The sequence below is a fragment of the Notothenia rossii genome (assembly GCF_949606895.1).
Source record: "Notothenia rossii genome assembly, chromosome: 8".
Lineage (NCBI taxonomy): Eukaryota > Metazoa > Chordata > Actinopteri > Perciformes > Nototheniidae > Notothenia > Notothenia rossii.
Genome location: NC_136906.1, coordinates 74,493,412 through 74,516,538, shown reverse-complemented (window position 1 = coordinate 74,516,538; position 23,127 = coordinate 74,493,412). Strand labels below are relative to the sequence as shown.

Below are 23,127 nucleotides of genomic sequence, written 5' to 3'. Positions count from 1 at the left end.
ACTAACTAACATATTCAATGTGATATGTCTGACCAACAGTCAAAGAAACAAACACTTTCAGATACCTTCATATGCAGATCGAAGGAAAGCATTAAATATTCTCATCCTAGCGGCGGCCATTATTGATGTTTGGAGGGCATTTTTGCTTGAAATGATCGATTCAAATCGTAGAAAGCAACCATCATATAGTCAATGCTGCTTAACATATTTCAAACGATGGCATGCCCGCTAAAACCCTTTTTAGAAATGTCACTTAAAATCCTTTAAAACCACATCTGTGTATTTCTCTGTTAATCACAGTTAATGAAAGCAACAGCTTTCATCCACGCATCATCACAAAGAGAGATAAAAAACACTTAGTGGAGCAGGGTTTTTTACATGATCTGTTTGATTTTGATTGGGGAAAAATCGATCTGTGTGCTGATGTAGAAACTGCATGGTCTTATTTTTATCTTGGTTTTATAAAAATTATAGATAAACATGCACCTCTGCGTAAATTTAGAGTGAAGGGACGAAACAATCCCTGGTTTTCTGCTGAAATGTCCAGTCTCCTTCATGAGAGAAACAATGCCTGGGCAAAGGCTAGGAAATCAGGCTCAGAGGTAGAATGGCTACGCTTTAGGCAGCTAAGGAATAGCTTTACTTCAAATGTCAAAAGTGCTAAGTCAAAGTACTATTTGTCAGTTACCACAGAGAACCTGAATAATCCTAGTAAATTTTGGAAAGCCATAAAATCGATTTCCACTGGTGATATCCCAAATGAGCTACCTCCGTACCTCACCACAGCATCTGGCATTATATCAGACAGGGCCACCATGCTAAATTGCTTTAATAAGCATTTTGTCTCTTGTGGCTCTCTGTTTGATTCTGTCACTGACTGTGCTTCTGCTTCTGTGAACGCTCCAGTCCTTGACTCTGAACAATGTGGTCTGGAAAACCCTTTCAGTTTTACTCCTTTAACTGTTGGTATTGTCCATGAAGCTTTATCCAAGTTAGATCCTAAGAAACCGGCTGGCCCGGACAACGTAGAACCTTTCTTTTTAAAGATAGCTGCAGATTTTATTGCTCCACCTCTTACTTCTCTTTTTAACCTCTCCCTCAGCACAAATACAATTCCTAAAGTATGGAAGTCTGCTTATGTCCTGCCTCTACTGAAAGGAGGGGAGGCAACTATTTTAAATAACTATAGGCCAATCTCTAAATTGTCAGTTTTGGCTAAGGTGCTCGAACGACTTGTGAGTGAACAAGTAAAGGAGTTTTTATGTATAAATGATATCCTGTCTAAACATCAGTCAGGCTTCAGGAAGAAACATAGCACCATCACTGCAACAATGAAAGTGGTAAATGATATTACTAGTATGCTAGATAATAAACAGAGTTGTGCAGCTCTGTTTATTGACCTTTCCAAAGCGTTTGACACCGTTGATCATCGTGTCTTAAAACAGAGGCTACTCAGTACTGGCATATCCAGCCATGCAGTGGGGTGGTTTGTGAACTACCTCTCTGAAAGGTCCCAATGTGTTCACTTTGATGGGCTGTCTTCTGAGTGGTTAAACATTGCTAATGGTGTTCCTCAAGGTTCTGTTTTAGGTCCACTTTTATTCTCCATATATATCAACAGTTTAGGTGAAAATGTGGATGAAGCTACTTTACATTTTTATGCGGACGATACCGTGATGTATTGTGCAGGTCCCTCCATTCAGGAGGCGGTTGTTAAATTACAGGCTGTTTTTAACATTATTCAGACTCAGCTCTCTGAACTAAAGCTTCTTTTAAATGTGGATAAAACCAAGATAATGCTCTTTTCAAAAGCTAAAAAGTCACCAGAGCCTGTTTTAGATATTGTATCAACGCAAGGAACAAAACTTGAAGTTGTTGCCTGTTACAAATACCTTGGTATCTTGCTTGATGACTGTCTCTCTTTTAAACTTCATGTCAATAACCTGCTTAAAAAACTGAGGGTTAGGCTAGGTTTCTTTTTCAGGAATAAGTCCTGTTTCTCGCTTGAGGCCAGGAAAAGGCTAGTCACTGTGACCTTTTTACCTGTGCTGGACTATGGTGATCTGCTGTATATGAATGCACCTGCCAACTACCTAAGCAAACTAGATGCTGCGTATCATAGTGCTCTGAGATTTGTCACTAACTGTAAAGCACTTACTCATCACTGTACATTGTATACCAAGGCAGGTTTACCATCACTCACTGTACGGAGGCTCAGTCACTGGTACACTTTTATCTATAAAGCTATGTTGGGCAAACTCCCGTATTATATCTGTTCATTGATAAAGCAGAAAGTTGCAAGCAGCTATTGTCTGCGATCACAGGATATAGTCTTGTTAGATGTGCCAAGAGTAAGGACTGTCTTAGGTAAGACAGCTTTTATGTGCGCAGCTCCACTTGCTTGGAACAGTCTACAGGCAAAATTGAAATTGAGCATTTTTATTTCTTTGAATGTATTTAAGGCATGTCTAAATGAAATGCTTTCTGACACTCTGGGTATTTGTAAATGTTGAATATGTAAATATGATATCCTCTGTTGTTTGTATGTTGTTTTTATGTTTCATGTGGAACTAAATGATGCAGGTCTCCCTTGTAAATGAGATCGATGATCTCAAGGGACTAATCTGTCTAAATAAAGGTTTGAAATGAAATGAAATGAACAGCAGTTCGAGGTGTGTGAAGTTTAGACTTACTGTTGCGTGTGCTGTTGTCCCAGTCCCAGGCTGCTACGATCACCGTGTACGTCCGCTGGAGAGGAAGGAAGAAGAAGTGAGTCAGGTGAACATCTTGACAAAAAAGCATCAGTTTTTTTACTTCATATCCCCAACACATCGAGCAAGAGCTCATTTCTGTGCATGTACCGAGCGATCAGACTGATGTCCTTTGGAGTAGCAATGCATGGTGCAAATAATATTATAAAACCTCCTGTATGATCAAATATTCTCTAATTGAAGTCTCCTTTTCTTAGCACTAGAATTAGTCAAAGCCCACTTAAAGTCTGACGTTTGAAACATGATAATTTTTGTATTTAATTATAATATGTTTTTGTAATTACTAGAATAATCCCATGACATCAAATTAGGCATGAAATCTCGTCTACTCTTCCCAGTAAAAAGGGAACATTTAGAACAGCATTTGTTATGTTGTTCCCAAATGGACTAATAAGTAAACGTGACCTTTTATCACAATGTCCCTCTTACATAGAGAGAATAATGTGGATGATCTTTTTGGCGATAGTCACACAACTCTTCTCCAAGCTTCAGCTCACACGCACACAAACACGATGCATAATCGATTTCACTGCTACTACAGAGTCTCGTATGAAACTTGGCCCCGTTACTCCGAGGTGCGCTTGAGTTACACCGTCAATGAAACCCAATGATACAAAGATAAGAGAGCAACATACGGTAAGTACAACTGTGGGAAGAAGCCAAGAGAAGCTGCAAGACTGAGATGTGGAGAGAGGACATAAGAGAACGGCAAACTGCCTGCAAACTTTCCTCTAGGTCAGAATGCGGTGTGGTGGAGCTGCACAAACCCTGGAAACAAATTTGTCATTGAGTTCAACGGACATCAATGCAGAAACAAGTAGCAGCAAAGAGTTACGTGAGAAGAGTAATGCAACTGTATGGATAGCTTAGCATGAAGCCAATTCACAAAGATAATTGGCAGCTAGTTTTTAAACTTCTACACTTTTTTCACGTCAACATTTCAAACACCAATATACAGAATAATGTACTGGTAATTGTGTATGATAATATTTGGTTTTGTGTATGCATTTCACATCTAAATTGTATTTTTATATAAGCCATAGTCATAATATCATGTGTCAATGTCATAGCAATAGTCATAGGTAGCCATGTGCCATGCCACACCCTAACACATACTTTTTTTCATGTGATTGGTATTTGTGTGAAACAAATACACACATCAATATCTTTTTGTATGTATTACAATTATTTAATTGGAACAAAAACTGAAGTATAAAAACAATACGTTTTCTGAAATTGCACCAGGACTGTTTTATTAAAAAAAAAAAAAAAAAAAAAAAAGCAGGTCACCATGTTTTTAGGAAAAATAAAGCCTCAGCAGGTTTGATGTCCATTAAGAAGGTCACTTTGCCAATGTTCGCTGTCTGAGATGAACTCTGCCTGGCTTTGTCCTTGCTTGTCAGACAGAGAGGTAAATCAGCAGCTAAGGGGATTATCACTATAACAGTTGACCAGTAAAACAGTAGTGGGGCAATGATGAAAGCCTTTTAGTCTGTAATGAAATGAATTAGTTTATTAATCAATTAGTGGATAATCAGAAATGGTATGAACAAGAAGGCTGATCCATTGCATAATGAAGCAGAAATGTCAATTAGGGGGATTTGATATAGTTTTATGGAATCTGTTTGGTTTTAATAGTTTGTTGAAGATGTTAGCTTGAGCTCTTGTAAAAAAGGATAGCTATTATTCATTATTGTCTGACTTATTGGACTATTTGATTAATAAACAAACATACAGATTATGTGTGACCCAAGTTTTATCTGGGACACCATTTACTAATGCACGCATCACAGTGCCTCAAAACACAAAAGTTTTGATTTATTTAGCAATATAACAAATATGTCAAAGATTTGTTCATTTGAAATATTCCATGTTGTCAATTTAGGTAAATACTTTAACTGATATTTGATGGTTGTTTGGAGGGATTGTTCTGACAAATTCTTTGCAATGACGTAGCAAGAAACATGAGCCGACACTGGTTTGAGTAAACATGAACACAAACAGATGGAAACCAAACAAGCTAACCAGCATCAGAAGAGTAATCTAGCTGGTGTGCTGCAGGGCACACTGCTAGGCAACCAGCTGACCTAAATAACAGTCATTACGTCACCACCAGTGACAGTTGTAGTAGCCACAGTGTGACTGCTGTGACCTCTACTGTAATGTCATTGATAGGACGTTGGCCTGGGGGGGGGTGGGGGTACCAAAAAAAAGCATAAGGCAAGTATTTGAGAGACTTCAATGCTTCAATGAAGCGCGGAAGAGAAATCCCAGGGAGGGGGATTGGATGTGTGTGTCAGTCTGTGTTGTTGATCTGGGGGACCAACAAGCTGGTAGGCTGGTGCTGCTGGGCTGTGGGATTAAGAAGGCTTGTCTGGCTGTGGGTGGTGGCGGGAGGAAGGGGAGGGGAGTGTTATTGTGGAAGACCATGGGTGACAAGAGAAGGGAATAGAAGATGACAGGAGAGGGGTGAGCTAAAGGGCTTGGGTCGGACCTTGGACAACGGAGGGGGGTACAACTGCATGAGACTGTAGCTACTGGAGAGACACAAGAGGCCACAACTAGGCTTTGGTTTGGGGAGGTGGGTGTGGACGAAAAGGGCTATGGAAGAAAGAAGTGAGTCTGGGGGTTTGGCGACACTCGTGCCGCAGTTTCTGGAAGCTCTGCCAACCCGTCCGACCGCAGACGCACAACAGATGCAGCCTCAAAGATGGATTATTTGACATGAACGTGATCATCCCACGACATGTAGCTCGGCTTCTGACCTTTCCACCCAATCCCCCTCCCCCCACCACAATAGGGTGGGCGAGCTGCCCCAGTCTGAGCATGTGGGTGGGTGTGTGCATATGCCAATGCATACAAGAGGGACTTTGAGTGGCAATGAATGAATTAGTGGCAGGAGATCTTCGGATGATGCCTGTATGGGACGACTGTGCAAGTTTTGCAGACAAACCTCGTCACAAAGCAGAATCAAAAGATCAAGGGAAGAACAGGTGGCCATATTGTGACCTCCAGCACCTAAAACCCTGCTCCCTTGCATGCCTACGTGTTGTAATTGCTTGGGTAAGTAGTTCCCAGAGTGGGTGCATGTTGGGTTGAGCAAAGCCACGGACTAGTCTGGTTTCCCACAGACCATCCCACCCTGTGATTAGCTGGATTAAGTGACAGCTGCCCAAATGGTTGGAACAAGATAGATGGATGGGCAGGGGGATAAAGGGGAGGTGTGGGGGAGGGAAGGGGGAAAGGCTACTGAACAAAGGCCCTTGTCCCAACATCATAACTCACCCCCATCCCAATCAAAACCATTGTCCACGAAGAGACACAGTCAGCACGAGGACAATTAGTGTCAGCATGTGTGCCGCTGAGCCCGGGCAGTCAGTCGCAGGGGCAAAGTCAAAAAAGCTTCCAGTGGATCTCGCATGAGTCTTAATGTTATTACCAATTACAAAATATCAGAGGTGTACCTTGATTTCATTACCAGCACTTTTTGATATACTCAAAAAACATGCGTCAGCTACATTGGACAGAGTGAACGACTTTATCCCAGACCACAAAGAATCCTCTGTCAGTCAAATCTCCAAAACCAAACCAGGCCCATCCCCTGATGGATAAGAGGATTTACTCACAGAAATCCTAGTTTTCAAGTCAAGAAGGGGGGCATGTTAAAAAAAAAAAAAGATGTTGATTTGTCTTGTTCTCAGTGAATTCGTGTCAAATGTGCCCTCTTTGCATCACTAAGCACAAAACGGACCAAACGTCAGTGATGGATTACATTCAGGTATTCGAGGCTTGTCTTGGGAGAGCCACAGGTGTAGGTTCCCACGCCAGATCAGGGGTGAATTTGTAAGTGGAAGGTGGCCATTGAAATACATTTGAAAAAAAGGGACAGGGAACAGGGAGATGTAGCAGTGGGAAGTGGAAGCCGGGGCAGGTTGGGGTCACTAAGCATGGGATCTGCACACTTCTTTTTCAAAAGAGGGGTCAGCCCTCTGCATGTGGGGCGATGTGCATGTTTGCATTTGAAGAATACTAAGAATGTGAGATCCAGGCCTGGTGTGTAATCCCATGGGTGATCCCAGTCTGCCAACAATTGGTATCAATGGAAGGCTGCTTTGTAGATCTGTGGTTTGATTGACTTATTTCTGCCTCTTAGGGAAAGTGGGGACCTGAAATGTTGATTATTTCTAGGTTCTGTTCTTTCGGCAACTATAAGAATCACTGATGTTTACTCACAATAAAAACGCACCACGGTTTGAGTTATTTCTGCACCCATGTCATGGATAGGTGACCTGAAAGTTCACCTCCCTGTAACATCTCCTGATTTATTGCCTTCTGATGGGACATGAGGTCATCACGATTCATCCCGTGGCCAGTAATCGCTGCATGTAATCTTCATTAATCTGTGATGTCAATCCCAGCTTTTGGTTTTTACTCGGGCTGAGTCTACACTATTCCAGTAAGGGCAATCGAGCTGCGCCATCTCTGCGCACAACACCATGCGATGCCCCTTCTACCTTCTTCGGAATTACTGGTCAAAATATAGAAAAAGCAACAGTGGTAGTAATTAGGAATTATAGAATGAAAGCCATCCCATAAAATGATCCTAATCTATTCTGAAAAGTCAGTTGCATATTTGATTCTTATTAGCAGTTAAGACTTACGGGAAGCAAAACAATTTGGTATAATGAACTCCCAATGATACAGAGGGTAATTAAAGAATTAGACAACAAAACAGGCTGAATGTCACAAAGTCTAGACACCCTCTGTGATTTCAAATGGGAGGGGGGGGTTGTTTGGGGGTTGGGGTAGCAGCGTCTTCCAATCACGGGTGAAAAGTAGAAAAAGTAGATGTGTGTTGAACCATCTTCACATCACTTCTCCCTGGAGGGTGGACCCAAATGCAAATCTCTCTCAGTCTAGCTCCTCAATCTGTTCAGAGGCAACGATCAAAGACCTCCAGCGGCAAAATCCTTGCAAATGTGAGGATGGTGTTGGCAGGCAGAGGAGTATAAGTTGGAAAGGTTTTGACCCTTTTTGTCATCTATACTAAAACATATCTGTATCTTGCATGTTCCAGGATCCTATATTAACAAAATTGGAGCACAATAAATTTGAATTTTGCACAGGAACAAATCTTCAAATTGTTTTTGACCAAAAGCATCCAAAAATGGGGTGAGTCATAGTCGAGTGACCGATTGTTGCAACTACACTCATGACTATTAAAGCCAGAGTGCTTCCACCAAACAAACAAGAGCAGTCTGTGTTTGACTGAACATGTATGTGCTCAACTAAATCCATCCCATTGTCTTCACCACGTTCCAGCAAATCAAACTGCAATCAAAACATTTTGCAAGCCAACAGCACTTGTTTTTAAAATGCTGCTACGTGACAAAATATGTAGACAAACCAGATTCTATATCCGGTTCCTTGACAAGCTCATCTGACCAATACCTTAAGACAACATGCATAAACACTATTAGAACTACAGCATGGTGCATTCAGTCATGTCATTGCTGGGTGGAGAGGTGGAGAGTTTTAAGTTCTGCACATAAGTTTCTTGCCAGAGTCGTGGGCCAAGAGATGCAAGGCATTTGGCTGGCTAGTGTACACCGGCTGTGCACACACACACACACACACGGCCCATTGAGCATGCTGCTACTATGCCAACAGGGTCATTACCCATGCACTTCCAATACAACAAACCCCTCCCCTCCTGGTGTTAATTACCCAGCTTGATCCAAGAGTATGCAACACGTCAAACAAACAGCAACACATGTGCATTAGCAAATATGATATCATAGGCAAACAATAGAAATGTGCAAACTGAAGAATTTCACTAATTAACTGTTAGACACGGAGTCAAAAACAAACCGGGATAACTCCTGTTTGAACTTTTAAAGGATGCACTAACTGAGCTGAATGTCTGATATGCTTCAAAATGGAAATGTCAGAATAGAATTCAATGGAACAAAGGGCCTTGATTCATGCCTAAATCAATGACTAAGAGATGTGGTAAAATTCTTAGTTTATTAGCAATATACAAATGTGTTAAACAATCGATAGGTTCATTGAATTGACACATCTGTTTCTGCAAAAAGAATCACGCAAATCTTTCCAGTGTCTCTGAAATAAGACATTCAGCAAGAAAAAGGGATTTCTAAAAAAAAAAGACTATTCAATAAAAAAGGAAATCTTAGTTTACTCTGACCGAAAGACCAATTAATTGACTAAGAAAGTCTTAACACACAACTCTTACTGCTCTCTAGGGAAAGCCACCTTGCAGAGCTACAAGTGTGACAACAGACAACAGCAAAACGAGTGAGAAGTGTTTTGACCACATTTCTAGAGCCACAATGTAGTAATACTTTCATTTATATCTATTTTTAAGTAAATGTAATTCTTTTTTTAGAGAGACTGAGGAAGAACACGGCTAAAGTAACATTGAACCAGTTTTACTGTATAACAGAGTTTGAAAAACAACATTTATGTCGATTTGATTGAGATTTTGTAGGTGAAAGATATAGGCAGATCAAACAACAAATTTTCCTCAAAGAAAAAAATCAAACATGCCCTGTTGTCGCAAGAAAGAAAGTGCAGAAGGAAACATGTAAACTCAGTGTGCTGCTCTGTGATGCTAGCTCAAGCCAGATACATCTCGGGTGCAAGTTCATCAATGTTTGGGGTCAGGCTCTGAGCTGAGGAGACCCTCAGGATGGAGTGAAGGTGTGCGTGCAATATACCGGCGGGCCAGATCTAATAGTAATTAAAAATGTATCCTGCGGGCCGAAATTAAATCCACCACGGGCCTGATTTGGCCCCCGGGCCTTGAGTTTGACACATGTAGTCTACAGCTTCAGAAACATTAACAGACTTATTCCTGATCCAAAGCAACAGGGAGCCTGACGGAGGGCAACACAGCACGGCCTCCAGCCGAGAGCCATTATCATTACAAACAGGTTCACCAGTACAGTGACAATTTAACTGCCCATGTAACGACATGCTTTAATTACCCCCACAAGGAGCCTCTGGCACCTGCACACCGTTCGTTTAACAAGAGGCAGGGGACGCAGCGGGCAACAGCAACACGCAACCACCGTGTGTTCATACAATATAATCAATACAGACAAAATACACATTACTACGCAAATGTGCTCAACCTCAGCAGCTATCATGCAATACTTTGAGTCACGTTATCAGAGGCTACAACTGATGTTTCAAAACATTTAAAAATGAGCCAGATGTAAGGAAATGGTTTGAAGAGTGGACATGATTATAGGCGATGTGTTTATCGTTATTGTCACTCACAGCCCACCCCCACCAATCAACAGCATTTGGAATCAAAAGGATGTTGTAGTGGCTTCCAGTCCTCTCAGCATTGATAACAGAAGATTCGAGTCAATATTATTTAGTCACAATTAACGTAGTGACCATTTATCACTGGTAGCAAGCCTCCCCTACAGCAGAAGCAGCCTTTCTCAATCTAAATCTGTACAAAAAGCTTAAAGGGTTATGCTAATTGTCAGATTTATAATTGTGTGCGTTTCCAGTAGGACATGCGTTATGTGTAAAGAACACATTATCTCTCATATTGACTGTTTCAACATAGCTATATTTACAATCTATGGTGCACCTTTGAAAAAGTAGTTCTTATACAATGGGTGGAAATACTCTGATCTTTGATGAAAATGCATATGAGAGGAAAGGGGAGCAAAATCTGAATGGCATGTTTCTAAATTCTAACCCAGTCAGGGTGTTATCTTATTTGGTGCTAGGTAGGTTTTTGAAAAACACAAATGTATGTTTGAAGCACTGAAAAGTAAGTCCTCTTACAGCTTGCCTCTTAAACATACACACCTAACCTGTCAACCACTACCAAAGTTATTTGTTACTTGGTATTCTTATTGATTGTTTTGGACTAATAGAAGTCTGAATATGTTTTACATTTGAGACAACTGGAAAACATCATATGAAGTTTTCCAGTGTAAAAAAGGACCAACATTGTGATTTCAGCCCCGACTCAGTCCGAGTCAAAAGACCTCCTATTGGCACATTGAACAGCCTTAGCTATATGTACAGTAGCTGATTTAAAAAACATGAATTTAGCCTTGGATACTGCAGATATAAACATGCAGTAGAGCTTTCTGAAGTGTCACATGAGCTTGGACCCAGGAGAGCACCCTAAGGAATACCTGCACCATCACAACAAAAGGACTCACGCAACATCCCATCGTTATAATGTTTGAAAGCGGTGCTATCCTTCCCTTCTTTCACCTGGTCGTATCATTGTGGGCTTGACTGCAGAGGATGTGGCACAATGGTTAAATAATGGGAACATTTACACGGAACCATCATCTAGGACCAACTAGGTCACTCTTGCATCATCTGTACACAGGGTCCTCGTGAAAAAACATTTACATAACCAATTTGAATGCTGGTTAACACAGACAAACAGTGCAGTGGTTTGCTTAAACTTGCAATGAGGCCCCGGCATGAAGTTGAAGAGTGTATTCATACATTCTCGCTGCAGGATATGTTTAAACGATTTTGAATACCTAAGCTTTTAACAAGCTAAAGGGAACATACATGATTTATGGCATACTCATGATGGCTCCACTTAAAATTTGACACCACAGACTTATCTCCTTCATCGCCACATATCAGCATGACTTAAAGTATGAAAGCTAACAAGAAAGTCTGTTTCTGCAGAGGTGATTTTATAACTTCAGGAGAACTGTTCATACAAATAAACTTCTGGATGAAGCTTTTCAAGATAACTGGGTAAGGAGGGCAGCACCAGAGGGACGTTTGTGCATTTTGGCTCAAGCAGAAATATGTCAAATATTATATATATAAGAGTGGAAAGTAGGGCTGAACGATATATCGTGTCATGGCGATAACCGCGATATGCGCATGCGCGATATTCACATCGCAGGGACGTGCAATTTTATTAATTTGTATTATTTATTTTTAGGACATTCGATATTAAGTAGGTAAATTAACTCAAACACGTCATGTTACAGTTATTTTGCTGCTTGCTAGAAAAGGAAAACTTGCGCGGCTCTCATGTCAGGGGTACTTGAGTGAGTGACATGCAGGCTCTGCACGCACAGCAAACCACCAATCACAATCATTCTTGATCAGATCACAGCAGGCCCCGCCCCTCTAGTTTGCAGACCATCAAAACACCGGTAAAAAATGAGCGAGGCACAGGAGGACAATACCGGTGAGAATTAAGATTTACTTCCAAAAAGAAAAGCAACATCTGCCATCTGGAACTATTTACGATACAAAAAGGTTCTTCTCTTCTTCACAGATGAACCCCCTTAAGGGTAAGCAACATGCATTATCATGACATGTTAGATCATGACTTAAGGTATGATGAGTCAACCAGTTAAGATCCAGACGTCCGTGACTAAAACCCTTCATCCGGTTAAATATAGTTAAAAAACTGCAATATATATCGCAGGGGAAAAAAATATCGCAATGTCAGTTTTTTTCAATATCGTGCAGCCCTAGTGTAAAGCAGCTAAAAGCATTACAAACAAATAATCAAAATAAAGTTGAAAAGGCTCTTAGCATTGAATGAGAAACTTCCTCCACACAGCAGCTAAATTCCAAATTTGCCAGGTCCTAGTTTGAACTCGATGTGTATTTTCAACATAATGAAGCAAGTTAAAACATCATCATCCCCCCCCCGAGGCACCGAGAAGGAACACAACTTCTAATTATTGGAGCATTAAAGCAGCTACTTCCCACTCGTACATGCTGTACCTTTGGTGGAATCACAGAATGAACAAAACAAAGTGTTCTCAGAGGAAATCCTCGCCGCCTCCTTTGCGACACCATCACACACACACACACACACACACACACACACACACACACACACACACACACACACACACACACACACACACACACACACACACACACACACACACACACACACACACACACACACACACACACACACACACACACACACACACACACACACACACACACACACACACACACACACACACACACACACACACACACACACACACACACACACACACACACACACACACACACACACACACAATATCAAGAATGTAGTCGGAGTCAGATGGCGCTGACAAGAGTTCAGTCCACACTGGTTTCCACAGGGCAGCTGTCCAGATCGCACAGTCAACACTACACTGCATCTTTGTTGATGAGCAAAGCAACCACACCGATGTCTGTCAGGCGTGCAGGCTCCGACACAAAATGTGCCATGTCTAAGGAGGAAGGTCCTGCTGGGAAGGAGTCAAGAGTAGGAGTGATAGTGGTTTTCATTTTACTAACTTTATAGGTGCTAATGAGTAGTTGAAGCAGCAGCTAAGAGACTTATATTTACATTTGTAATGCTTTCAAGAAAGAGCATAAGACACCGTTTGGAATAAATCCTCTGCTCTTTTCTGGCTTTGCATACTGACTCTCTGACCCTTTACATAGTTTCACATAATGCAACACAACTGTCTGTTAGGACTAAATGTGTGTGTTAAATACAGTGAGGTTGAGCTACCTTGATCCTTTTCAACACCAGATGCATGATTATTGATGAAAGAATACAGATTTCTGTAAAAGAAAAATGTTTATAAAATCAAAAGTGTACTATTGGGAAAAGCAGACACATATTTCATTAAGTCTTTGTGACATAAGTATCATTTTTTCTTTATCCAAGCCATCACATTAATGTCACTTATAAGTAGACTACACGTTTAAATCATCCAGTTAGTGAGGATACATTCTGTTAATGCTGTCAATATTTGTCTGTGGTGCTCCACCCAAGTTCATAAAGTTCAAGGTTTGAACACACAAAGGTTAAATGGTAGCAAACACACAGACTCTGAAGCAAAGAAGAATCATCTTTAGTTCACCTATTTCTTCTGGTCATGTCAAACAAAAAAGCAAACCTTTTGCCAAAGGCCACCAGAAAAAACACCAAAATGTAGGGCTTAAATTGATATTAGTCTACCTTGTTTATTTTGAACTACAGGGTATTAAATGCAAGCTCAAAACACACACAAAGGGGAGGCACCACACTAAGGCTTATTAACTTGTTAGCCATGCCCAAGGTTAGGCTGTTGTCTTGATTGCACTAAATGCTCCAGATAGACACTTTGGCGGCATTACTAAAAGACACTTTCACTGCACAAAATGTTGCATAAAGAAAAGTAGAATGTTTAACAGCTGCTTGTCAGGACAACATAAAAAGAGTTAATTCAATGCACACATGTTGCTAATTGCTATGATTGCTGTCTTCTTAACAAGTAAAAAGCTGGGCTGAAGAAAACAGCAATCAGGACACGCCGTTGTTTCACGTTGGGAGTTCAGATAATTGCATAATCAATACGGAGCGGAGCTGAATCACAGGTGAGACCCCTGTGAGTGGTTTTCCACGCAGCAGCCCTGGGACCAGCAGGCGGACGGAGGGGGGGAAGGAGCGGCAGAGAGGAAAGATAATTGTTTACAAGAGGCCTATCTAGCCGTCTCCTAGCAACAGCTCTGACAAGCTCCGCATCAGGTGTGGCTAACCACGACAGCCTGCGTTAGCTTATGGGTCTGTGTGTGGGTGTGTGTGTGTGTGGGTGTGTGTGTGTGTGTATCCAAAATAAAGCTGACTGCGGTCTCAGGTAGAGGAGAGAGTCAAAGTGCTTGAATCAGATATAACTAGAGCCCCACTTCTATTTATTTCCAATTTTGATAGCACTACAGTGTCCCAGCTGGGATTCTCCCCTCACATTTTTTCCTCATTTGCATGAAGACTGCCAGAGTGGAAGACAATAAGAAACAACCACGAAAAGAATCCAAGAGATCCCATATTAAAGTTTATCACAAAAGGGGGCATTCACCTAAGAAAGCTAGCTTAACCACCAACAGTGTTTCTGGTTACCGTTTGCATTTCTTTCAAAATTGACAAACGATTTGGGTTTTATACTGGCATGTGCATTTATGAACACGAATCCCAAACATAAAAAGATATTATGAACATACAGTTCTGTGCGTCCTACTATGTGCTGGTATAAAATGTGTTTGCACCCCAAAACATGTCAGTATTTACGACAAAAAAAATACCTTAGGGAGTCAACACCTTGAATAACTAAGTAAGACAACTACGAGAGACGTGCAGCACAAGGCTTGACAGTAGCACAAGATATAAATAAAAAAAGTATGACAGCACCACTGTGTGCATTTGGAGAACACTTGTGCCGAGCAGCAAGCCAAGAACATGTAAATACTCTGGGTTTGTTCCAAGAAAAACAATCTTAGCAGGTCTGTGCAGATCAACCCGTTGTTAAAATGCGAATGATTGTCTATACCTCCCACTTTTTTTTTTTTAGACATGATCAGCCTCTTGAGACTGACAGCACGCCACACAAGGGAGTGCACGAGCAACAGACCAAACAAAGCAACACGGTACACATACTTCATCTGTTCATCACAGACACTCTCAAGAGGCAGGGTGTCGTTTTTACAGAAGTTTAAAAATGGTCTTGACTGTCTATTTGAAATAACACTTCAACACTTAATTCAGAACTGCCCTAGCTTCTTAATGAGGTTGCAGGTCAGCTACATGCATCTATTTACTAGCCGAGGGAGGTCTGATACACATCCAGGTTCAGAGCAGATACAGTTACAGGACGGCTCAAACGGACGTCCGGCTAATGTAGCTGGGGGGCAGGGAGGGGGAGAGAGAGGCTAAGAAATTCCACCGGCAATTTCATTAGTGATCAAATGGAAGTAAGACGTTGTGTCTCTCTCCCTCCATCTCTCTCCTGAAGTGCTCACACAGCATGGGTCATCAACAAGGAAACTCAATCAGAAAGGCCAAAGAGCTAGAGGATGATCCACATGCTACAGTGCTGACTCATAAAATAAAAGCTTAAATATTTTAGGAAATACACACTACATGTCATATTAATATAGTTTTGTGTACATTAACTGCAGAGCTGGACACAGGAAGTGATTATCCTAGCTTAGCATAAAGACAAGAAATGGAGGGTAAACAGCTAGCATGGTTTTATAAAGTCAAAAAATACAACTATAAAACTCAGTAATCACATTATACTTTGTCTGTTTATTCTAAAAACTATTTGTGGCTTTAGGAAATGAAAAGCCAGGCGCAGCTCAACTGCCAGGAGTCATGTTGTCACAGCAATGTTGCTAGGCAACAAGTGCAAGTCTCATTACTCAGCAAAATGCAAAAACCACATATTATTATTTTTATATTTATGTGAACAAACAAACAAGCAAATACATTTTTATTTGGGAGCTTAGAAAAAGGTGCTTATGGGCTTCTCAGCCTCATCTGTAGTGTAAAATTAGCATGCTAACATGCTACAGCAAGAAGGGGAACATGCTAAACGTCATTATGTCAGCAATGTCTTTGTGAGCATGTTAGCATTTAGCTCAAAGCACCACTGTGTCAATGTTTAGCATCACTGCTAGGCTAGGCTAACTATATTCTCCTTCTGGTCTGTAAGCTACTTAAAAATGCAAGTGTTGCTATACAAACTTCATAAAAAACTCTAAAAGTTAAATTACATTATTTTAAGTCCATAGAATTGCCACATGATGAGTCTTTCCTATAAAACATCCTCAGCTTCAAAACGTTTGCTTATATTATCAATGACGCCTATATAAAAAAAAAATCAGAAGAGAAAGGAGAAGCAATGTGCATTTACTGTAAATGCAAGCCTGTGGGGAACCACTGAGTGTAGGATGAGCTCAGAGGTGGCAGCAGCATCAATAGTCAGTCTCTTTACTGGGATGCTGGCAGGACGAGACAGAGCTGGAGAATCACTGGAAGACTTCCAAGGAATGGATAAGCATTGTGCAATCCGAGTCAAATCTACCATTAGCGACTGCATCACAATGGTGTGGTGATAAATTGGCCAATAAGACAAGAGCCTAGTATGTCTCCATGTGTTAAAAGAGGAAGAAGGAACATTTCCTAGAGATACAGGATGATTTTCTCTGTGTTGCATGAGACTCCACTGAAAGATACAAAGGGCTCTTTGAGAATTTTAAAAAAGTGCCTATTTAGACAATTAAGGGCATCAAAGGGGTATTGTCACAACTCAGAATATAAACGTCCATTTGAAATGTACTGATTAGTAAGAAAGATATTCAAACCATGCAACTTGATTCTATCCACAAAGATTTTAAGGAGTTATAAAAGATGTGATATTTCTGAATTTGGAGCCAACAGTTCAAAGAAACCTGCACTTTTCATATTTCATTTGCTAGATCTCAGGGTGACAGCAGAGTCCACCCCTCATTGGTTCCCATCGGGGCTTGAAGTTGGCATTTGTCCCGATGACACAGCCAATAGTACACTACATCTTTGTTTCTACAGTCAGAAGAGCGACAACGCCAGAGCAAGTGACCCTGCAGAGTTGCTGTGACATCTGGCACTGGAATAGTGCACGTTATCAGCCAGGGCCACTTAACAGAAAGACAACACACCAGAATAGCCCTCTTCACCTCTGCCTCCAGGTGTCAGTCAATGAGTCTAAGAAAGGAATAGCACTGCTTCGTGTTCTATGTGATGCAGGCATGTAAGATATATTAACATATAGCTGTGGCACCTTGCTTAGCCTTGGGGGTAAATGCCACCCATAACCCACCTTCCCTCCTGATGGTCTATTAAGTATATGGCTTTTACTGTGTGAAATCACACCTTTGCCATTTTCCCCTGAAGCTTAAAAACGTTAACAAAGGCGGCTGTTAATTCACTAAAAAGGGGGACCGCCTCTGCTATAAACAGCTGCGGGAAACCCTGAAATCATTCAATACACAAAGACCAACCCTGGATCAAACGTGTGATGCCTTCAACACAAAAGACAACAAAAACCAGCCGAGCTGTCAGGAGAAAGTGCTGCTGATTATTTGGAACTACCAATTATGGAAACCTAGTGTAAGGGATTTCTCTTTTAAAAAAGGGCTGCATGCAACTGATGATGTGTTTTTTTAGATTAATTAATTGGTTTGTTTTATCTAACCTATCATCAAATACCCAAGAGATATTGAGTCCATATCACAGAAGACACAGTCAACAGAAAATATTCACTTTTTTGGAATTAAACAATCTAAGATGGCGCTGAAGAAAGCAATATTTTACCATTAGTTATTCTGCTAATAATTGATGAAACATTTAGTCAATAACTAACATTTCCCAAAGCCAACCGTGATGGTACCAATACAAAAAAAAAAAAAAAAACATAAAAATAGCCGAAACAAGTCAATTCTAGCCTATTTTTTGCCTTAAAATAACCAATTAATCCTCAAAATAGTTGGATTAATTGTACTGTCCATAATCAAAAGGACTATTCATCTCGACTTCCAAATAAAAAACAGAACAAGTCTGGTGTTTTATTCCGATTACAGTCTAGTTCCTTTGACCTCCATGTCATTATAAACCTGAACAAAAACAGGAAGCAACACAACAATAGCTTTATTCCTAAAAGCATTACTTTATAGCGTCACGTTGTCCAAAACAATCAACAATATTTCCCCTCAAACTCGATGGTATCAAGAACTAGGTGATAAAAAACTTGGAGTTCTTCCCTCTTAACCAAACAGCTAAAGGTGTGTTCAGCGCCCTGGGACATCAGAAGCACACTTTAGTCGTGTTCCTAATCCATCAACTATCACTCATCTGCAGTCAGTGTAGCTTAATTGCCCTGGAGGGCCCACCAGGGGCCACCTGGCACCCACAGCAGGAGAGGAAGCTGTGGGGTGCAGAGGGGGGACGAGAGGTGTCAAAACCATCCAGCAGAAAGCACCAAACCACTGCCCAGAGGCATTGAAAAATAATTCACACTCATTCATCATTATAATAGGGAATTAATTGGGGCACCCATCCATTACATACAACCGAGCTGCACCTGCAAACACAGTACATGCGTCACACCTGACTCAAGGGGTGATTCCATAGTTTATGTAGCCTTTGCTTTAAAGTAAAAGTTAGCTATCTTATGGAAGTCTAAACACAAAACCAATTGTACCTTAAATCAACTTCTACTTTCCCTGAGGTTTCCCACAATCATCATACAAAAGTCGCAGGATTAACCATGTGGATCCACCTGAAAAGTCCTAATAAATCAAATTCCGCTTGATGGATTGCCAGATGATAAGATTGAAGCACCCTCGTCAATCAGCAAAATGTCAAGTTTCTGGAGGCAGCTTTGCCATAACTGTTTCTCCATGTAAGAGAGGTCCCCCTCCAGGGTCTACATATCAAAGCATTTCCCCCAGTCTAATTACCCTATCATGGGCTTGGCAGGTGCAAGCCGGTGGATTGGAACAAAGCCAACCCTCATATATCAGGGCAACTTTAAAAGATGACCCAGATGACACTGTGAACCACTGTAGCTGCAATAGGATCCTCCAGAAGCATGCCCCCCGTTTAACTGTGATGTCTGCCAATTCTCATAAGAACAGGATGCTGCAAATGACACTCAATATGGTCTGTCTTTCATTAACGTGAATCAATGGGTACAAAATCATTAAGGATTATTGGTCAATTTGCCATTAATGTGATACATTAAGCTGTAGTTATTTGGATAGATGTGGAACTTTTAACAGGATCTTTCTGTGAAGCCTCCCACTGAAGAGCTATAGAGTGTTCTGCACTAGAAGATGGTTGAAATTACAGATGAAAGGACTGGTCGACTAATCAATAAGTCACCTTTTAAGAACAGTCTTAAATTCAATGGTTGCAGGTTATGGAATGTCAGAATTTACTACTTTTCTTGGTTTAACATGATATTAAATGTAATTATTTTTTGAGGGTTTTGGACTGCTCGTCTAACAAAAGAAGATTGTGATGGGTATTTCTCACTGTTTCTGATATTTTATAGACCAAATAATTAATGTACCCTAGTTTGCAATGACAGGAAACAAACTCGGAATGGGAACTTGATATCAGTGCTGCTGTGATCAACTAAATGAATTCTGAATGGCAGAGTGGCTCCAATCCATTTTAACATGATTGTTTGACGTCCACAAGGCTTGTGTACAAACATATACAACAAATAAACACTAAATTGCCCACGTTTTAAACGGTGAAGACAGGAACATCTCAAGGAAACACTTAATTGCATCAAGAAAACAGAACTCACCGGCCAGGCGAACTGGAAAGGGATCAAAATCTTGCCTCCTTCGTCGATCTTATTCGGATTATTCTTCGCTCCCTTAAAAGAAAACATATTTCCACCGAGAACTTGCGTAGATCCAGCTCCGAACGTGCACGTGCTGGTGGTGGTGACCTCCATCTGGTACTCCTTCAGGCAGATCTTGAAGTAAGTGTCACACTCGTCTTGGGTGCAGCGCAGGTCTACAGAGCTCCTGTAACCGTCGCAGCACTCCCCGTCCGCCAACTCGCCGTTTACATTCTCCACGGAGATCAGCTGCAGCTCGAAATAGCCGGTTGACTGGGACACCTAGAAACAACATTTTTAAAAAGACACATTTAAATATAGGCTTATATATTCGCATGCTACACGGAATGTATCGCTCAAATTGGTGCGTAAAATTGGGACAAGTGGCCAAACAAGTGCCTGACTGAGAAATTTAAATCGTTAAACCAAATTGGGTTTAATATTCCAAAATAATGTGTTGCATCATGAAGGGAGTACGTGAACAGCCTACAGTTTGCATGCTGGGGATTTAGACAATCACGTTACTCTGACGGGGGGAAATTAACCGCTGCAAGAGCCAATTGATGCCATGCAACTTACAACTTATTGGTTCAGGCCTAATTCTCCTAAAAAAACGCACAGGGCTCTTAGGAATATAAACCAAAATGGAGAGGAGCCTGTATCAATTCCTCAGAGTTCAATCTTGTCATGGTAACATGATCACATTCTGCACAACTGACTGCTACGTAATTCAATTATCGATTAATGTGATGCGAATATGCAACGCCGGAGAGCAAATACATCTGCCCACGCCCACCAACTTTTGACATTTGTAATTTTAAAAATATTTTATGTGTGAGGGAGCAGAAGAAAAATATTTTTGATTTAAAACAAGAGCCTCCTTACCTCCGTCCATAACGTCAATAGCAGGCACACTATTGGGAAGCAATTCCTAATCCTTGTGCGATTCCACATGCCTCCGATTAATTAGAGTGACATGAAAAGAAAATAAGCGATATGAAATGACAAACAGCCGCGGACCCGACGACTAGTTCCTCCTCTCCTGACATGCAAAAATAAAATATTCACATGCGTGTTTTCTCCACGGTGTACGTCCAAATTTCACCGAGGCATTACATGCGTGTGTGTGCTCGCAGGAGGATTGCAGTGATGGTCCATGTACAGAAGTGTCCCACCGTCAAATCCCTCCACACTGCAACTGAGAGGTTCCGTAGAGACAGCCTGAGGAGAGATGACTACTTTGATTGGCAGCTCCGCAAACCACTTACAAATTGGCCTGCGGGCAGTCTCTGAGCCAACCGGATTAAGGGGCGGACGATAGTACAATAACCCCCACCAACCCTCCTCCTCCACCTCCTCTTCCTCCCTCCCAAAACTTGAATTATGCTGGGTTTGTATTGAGATTCATTTGGACAAACCGCATTACAGCATGCGAACAAAGCAGGGGTCGACTTTAATTAAAAGCACCCGAAAATATATCATGATGAGCAGGGCTATTATTTCAAATTAGGAACTCATCTTGAATTTAATTAAGAGACCAGACAATTAAAAATGTGCTTTTATAAAAAATAATATAAGGCTTAATTTTCACACAATTATTTAGAGTATAATTTATTACCAAACTTTCATAGAAGTCCCACATAAGTCTGAATGTTTTAGGTCAATGTGGACTGAAATCTGGTGACTGACACGTGATTTGATTATGATAATTTGATTACAGCTAACATTAAATTAACAGTTTACACGGAACATTGGTTCTGAAGGCCTCTTAGTGTGTTTTTTATTTTAAACCTTGCATCCAAATGGGTTTTTCCACTTGATCTAATTGTATTTAATCATAATAATGCTCCATAAACAACATTTACATTAGACTAATGTATAATTTTCTTTGATTCAAGAGATTAATATCAATTTATTCAACCCTCTTGCCAAAAACATGTTTGCAGTGCACCCATCTGTTTCTGCAGTATTCATGGCTGCTGAAAGTCTGACTGCACCTAAAACACATCACTCCTCCAGTAACGAGACTAGGAGCTTCTCCTCAATTCAACCCCACACATTGCAGCAGTTTAGAGCGCCCTCTACTGTCAAACATTAGAAAAATAGACACACAATGATTGGATATGCAAGGATGTCTTACAATTGGAATTTCTCGAATGTATCTTGATAGGCAGCAAATGCAACAACAAATATAGTGTGTGTTTTGCCCTTTCTTTAAATTAAATGCTTATTTTATCCTGCTACCATCTGCTGCTGCATCATATTGCAAATTCACAATGCAGATCATACACCATACATATGCCCTTCTTCCTCCTATACACACAGATGTAATCATTTGAACACATGCTTGTCCTAGTTTACAATATTTATATTGCCTGCATTGTGGTCAAGTGATCAGATTCTTGTTCAGTGAAATGTGTCTTAAACGTAAACAAACTTCATTTTCTGCCTCCTTTACCTGGCTCGTTACTCTCTTGGTCTTCACATTTTAAACCCTTAAAGTACCAAATTCGAAATAGGTGCCATAACTTTGTATATAGGTGTACTAGGACTTTTTTTTTTCCTACGGCGTGAGAGGACGCTGGCGCTGACTGTTCGCCGCTTCTCTGTCCGAAAATCTCGTCTTTCTTTGTCTAAGAGTTTCCGACCACTTTCTACTGCTATAGTTTTCTAACTATTCTGTGGCTTTTGTGTTCTGATCTGGACATATTTGTTACACCCGATTGCCATTTTTGACGGACGCTTTGGCTTTCTACCCTGCTACACCTGCCATTGTAGCCCACGCTGCTCCATCCATCAAATAACCAGCCCCATTCTTCGTCCTGCTCCTCCCCGTGGGCCCTGACTCTGGTTCTTTAAACCTCCCGCTCCTGCCGTTCCCCTCATCTGCTGTAAAGGACAGCCTGCAACGGACCTCTAATCCTGTCTGACGGCTGCCAACAGCTCTACTTTCGGCGCCGCTGGTCTACAACCAAGCCCCCAGGAAGTGCGCCGGACTCAAATGAAAATATTCGTGGTGGCCAAACGGCGGTACTACACTTCCGTTTGGTTGCCAGGCCCGGAAACACTTTTTCCCATTGACTTACATGGGGAAAGAATGGTCTGTAAATCGTTGGATAATTTTTTTTAAACTAAATAAACTACCCTGTATGAACACTTGTATA

General features: G+C 41.0%; 1 protein-coding gene across 3 annotated transcripts in view; it reads right to left on the bottom strand.

Annotated features, from left to right (window-relative positions):
• jag2b (jagged canonical Notch ligand 2b) overlaps positions 1 to 21,206 on the bottom strand; it is a 57,711-nt gene extending 36,505 nt beyond the window's left edge. Inside the window, exons 1-3 of one of the 3 annotated variants that reach the window (XM_079644770.1) lie at positions 20,849 to 21,206; positions 19,925 to 20,245; positions 2,694 to 2,748 (exon numbers count right to left, since the gene is read on the bottom strand). In XM_079644770.1, the coding sequence (XP_079500896.1) occupies positions 2,694 to 2,748; positions 19,925 to 20,245; positions 20,849 to 20,917 (445 nt within the window). In that variant the 5' untranslated portion in view covers positions 20,918 to 21,206. The remainder of the gene's footprint in view (positions 1 to 2,693; positions 2,749 to 19,924; positions 20,246 to 20,848) is intronic. The other 2 variants (XM_079644768.1, XM_079644769.1) reach the window with 2 other exon arrangements.
• Between the last annotated feature and the right edge of the window lie 1,921 nt (positions 21,207 to 23,127).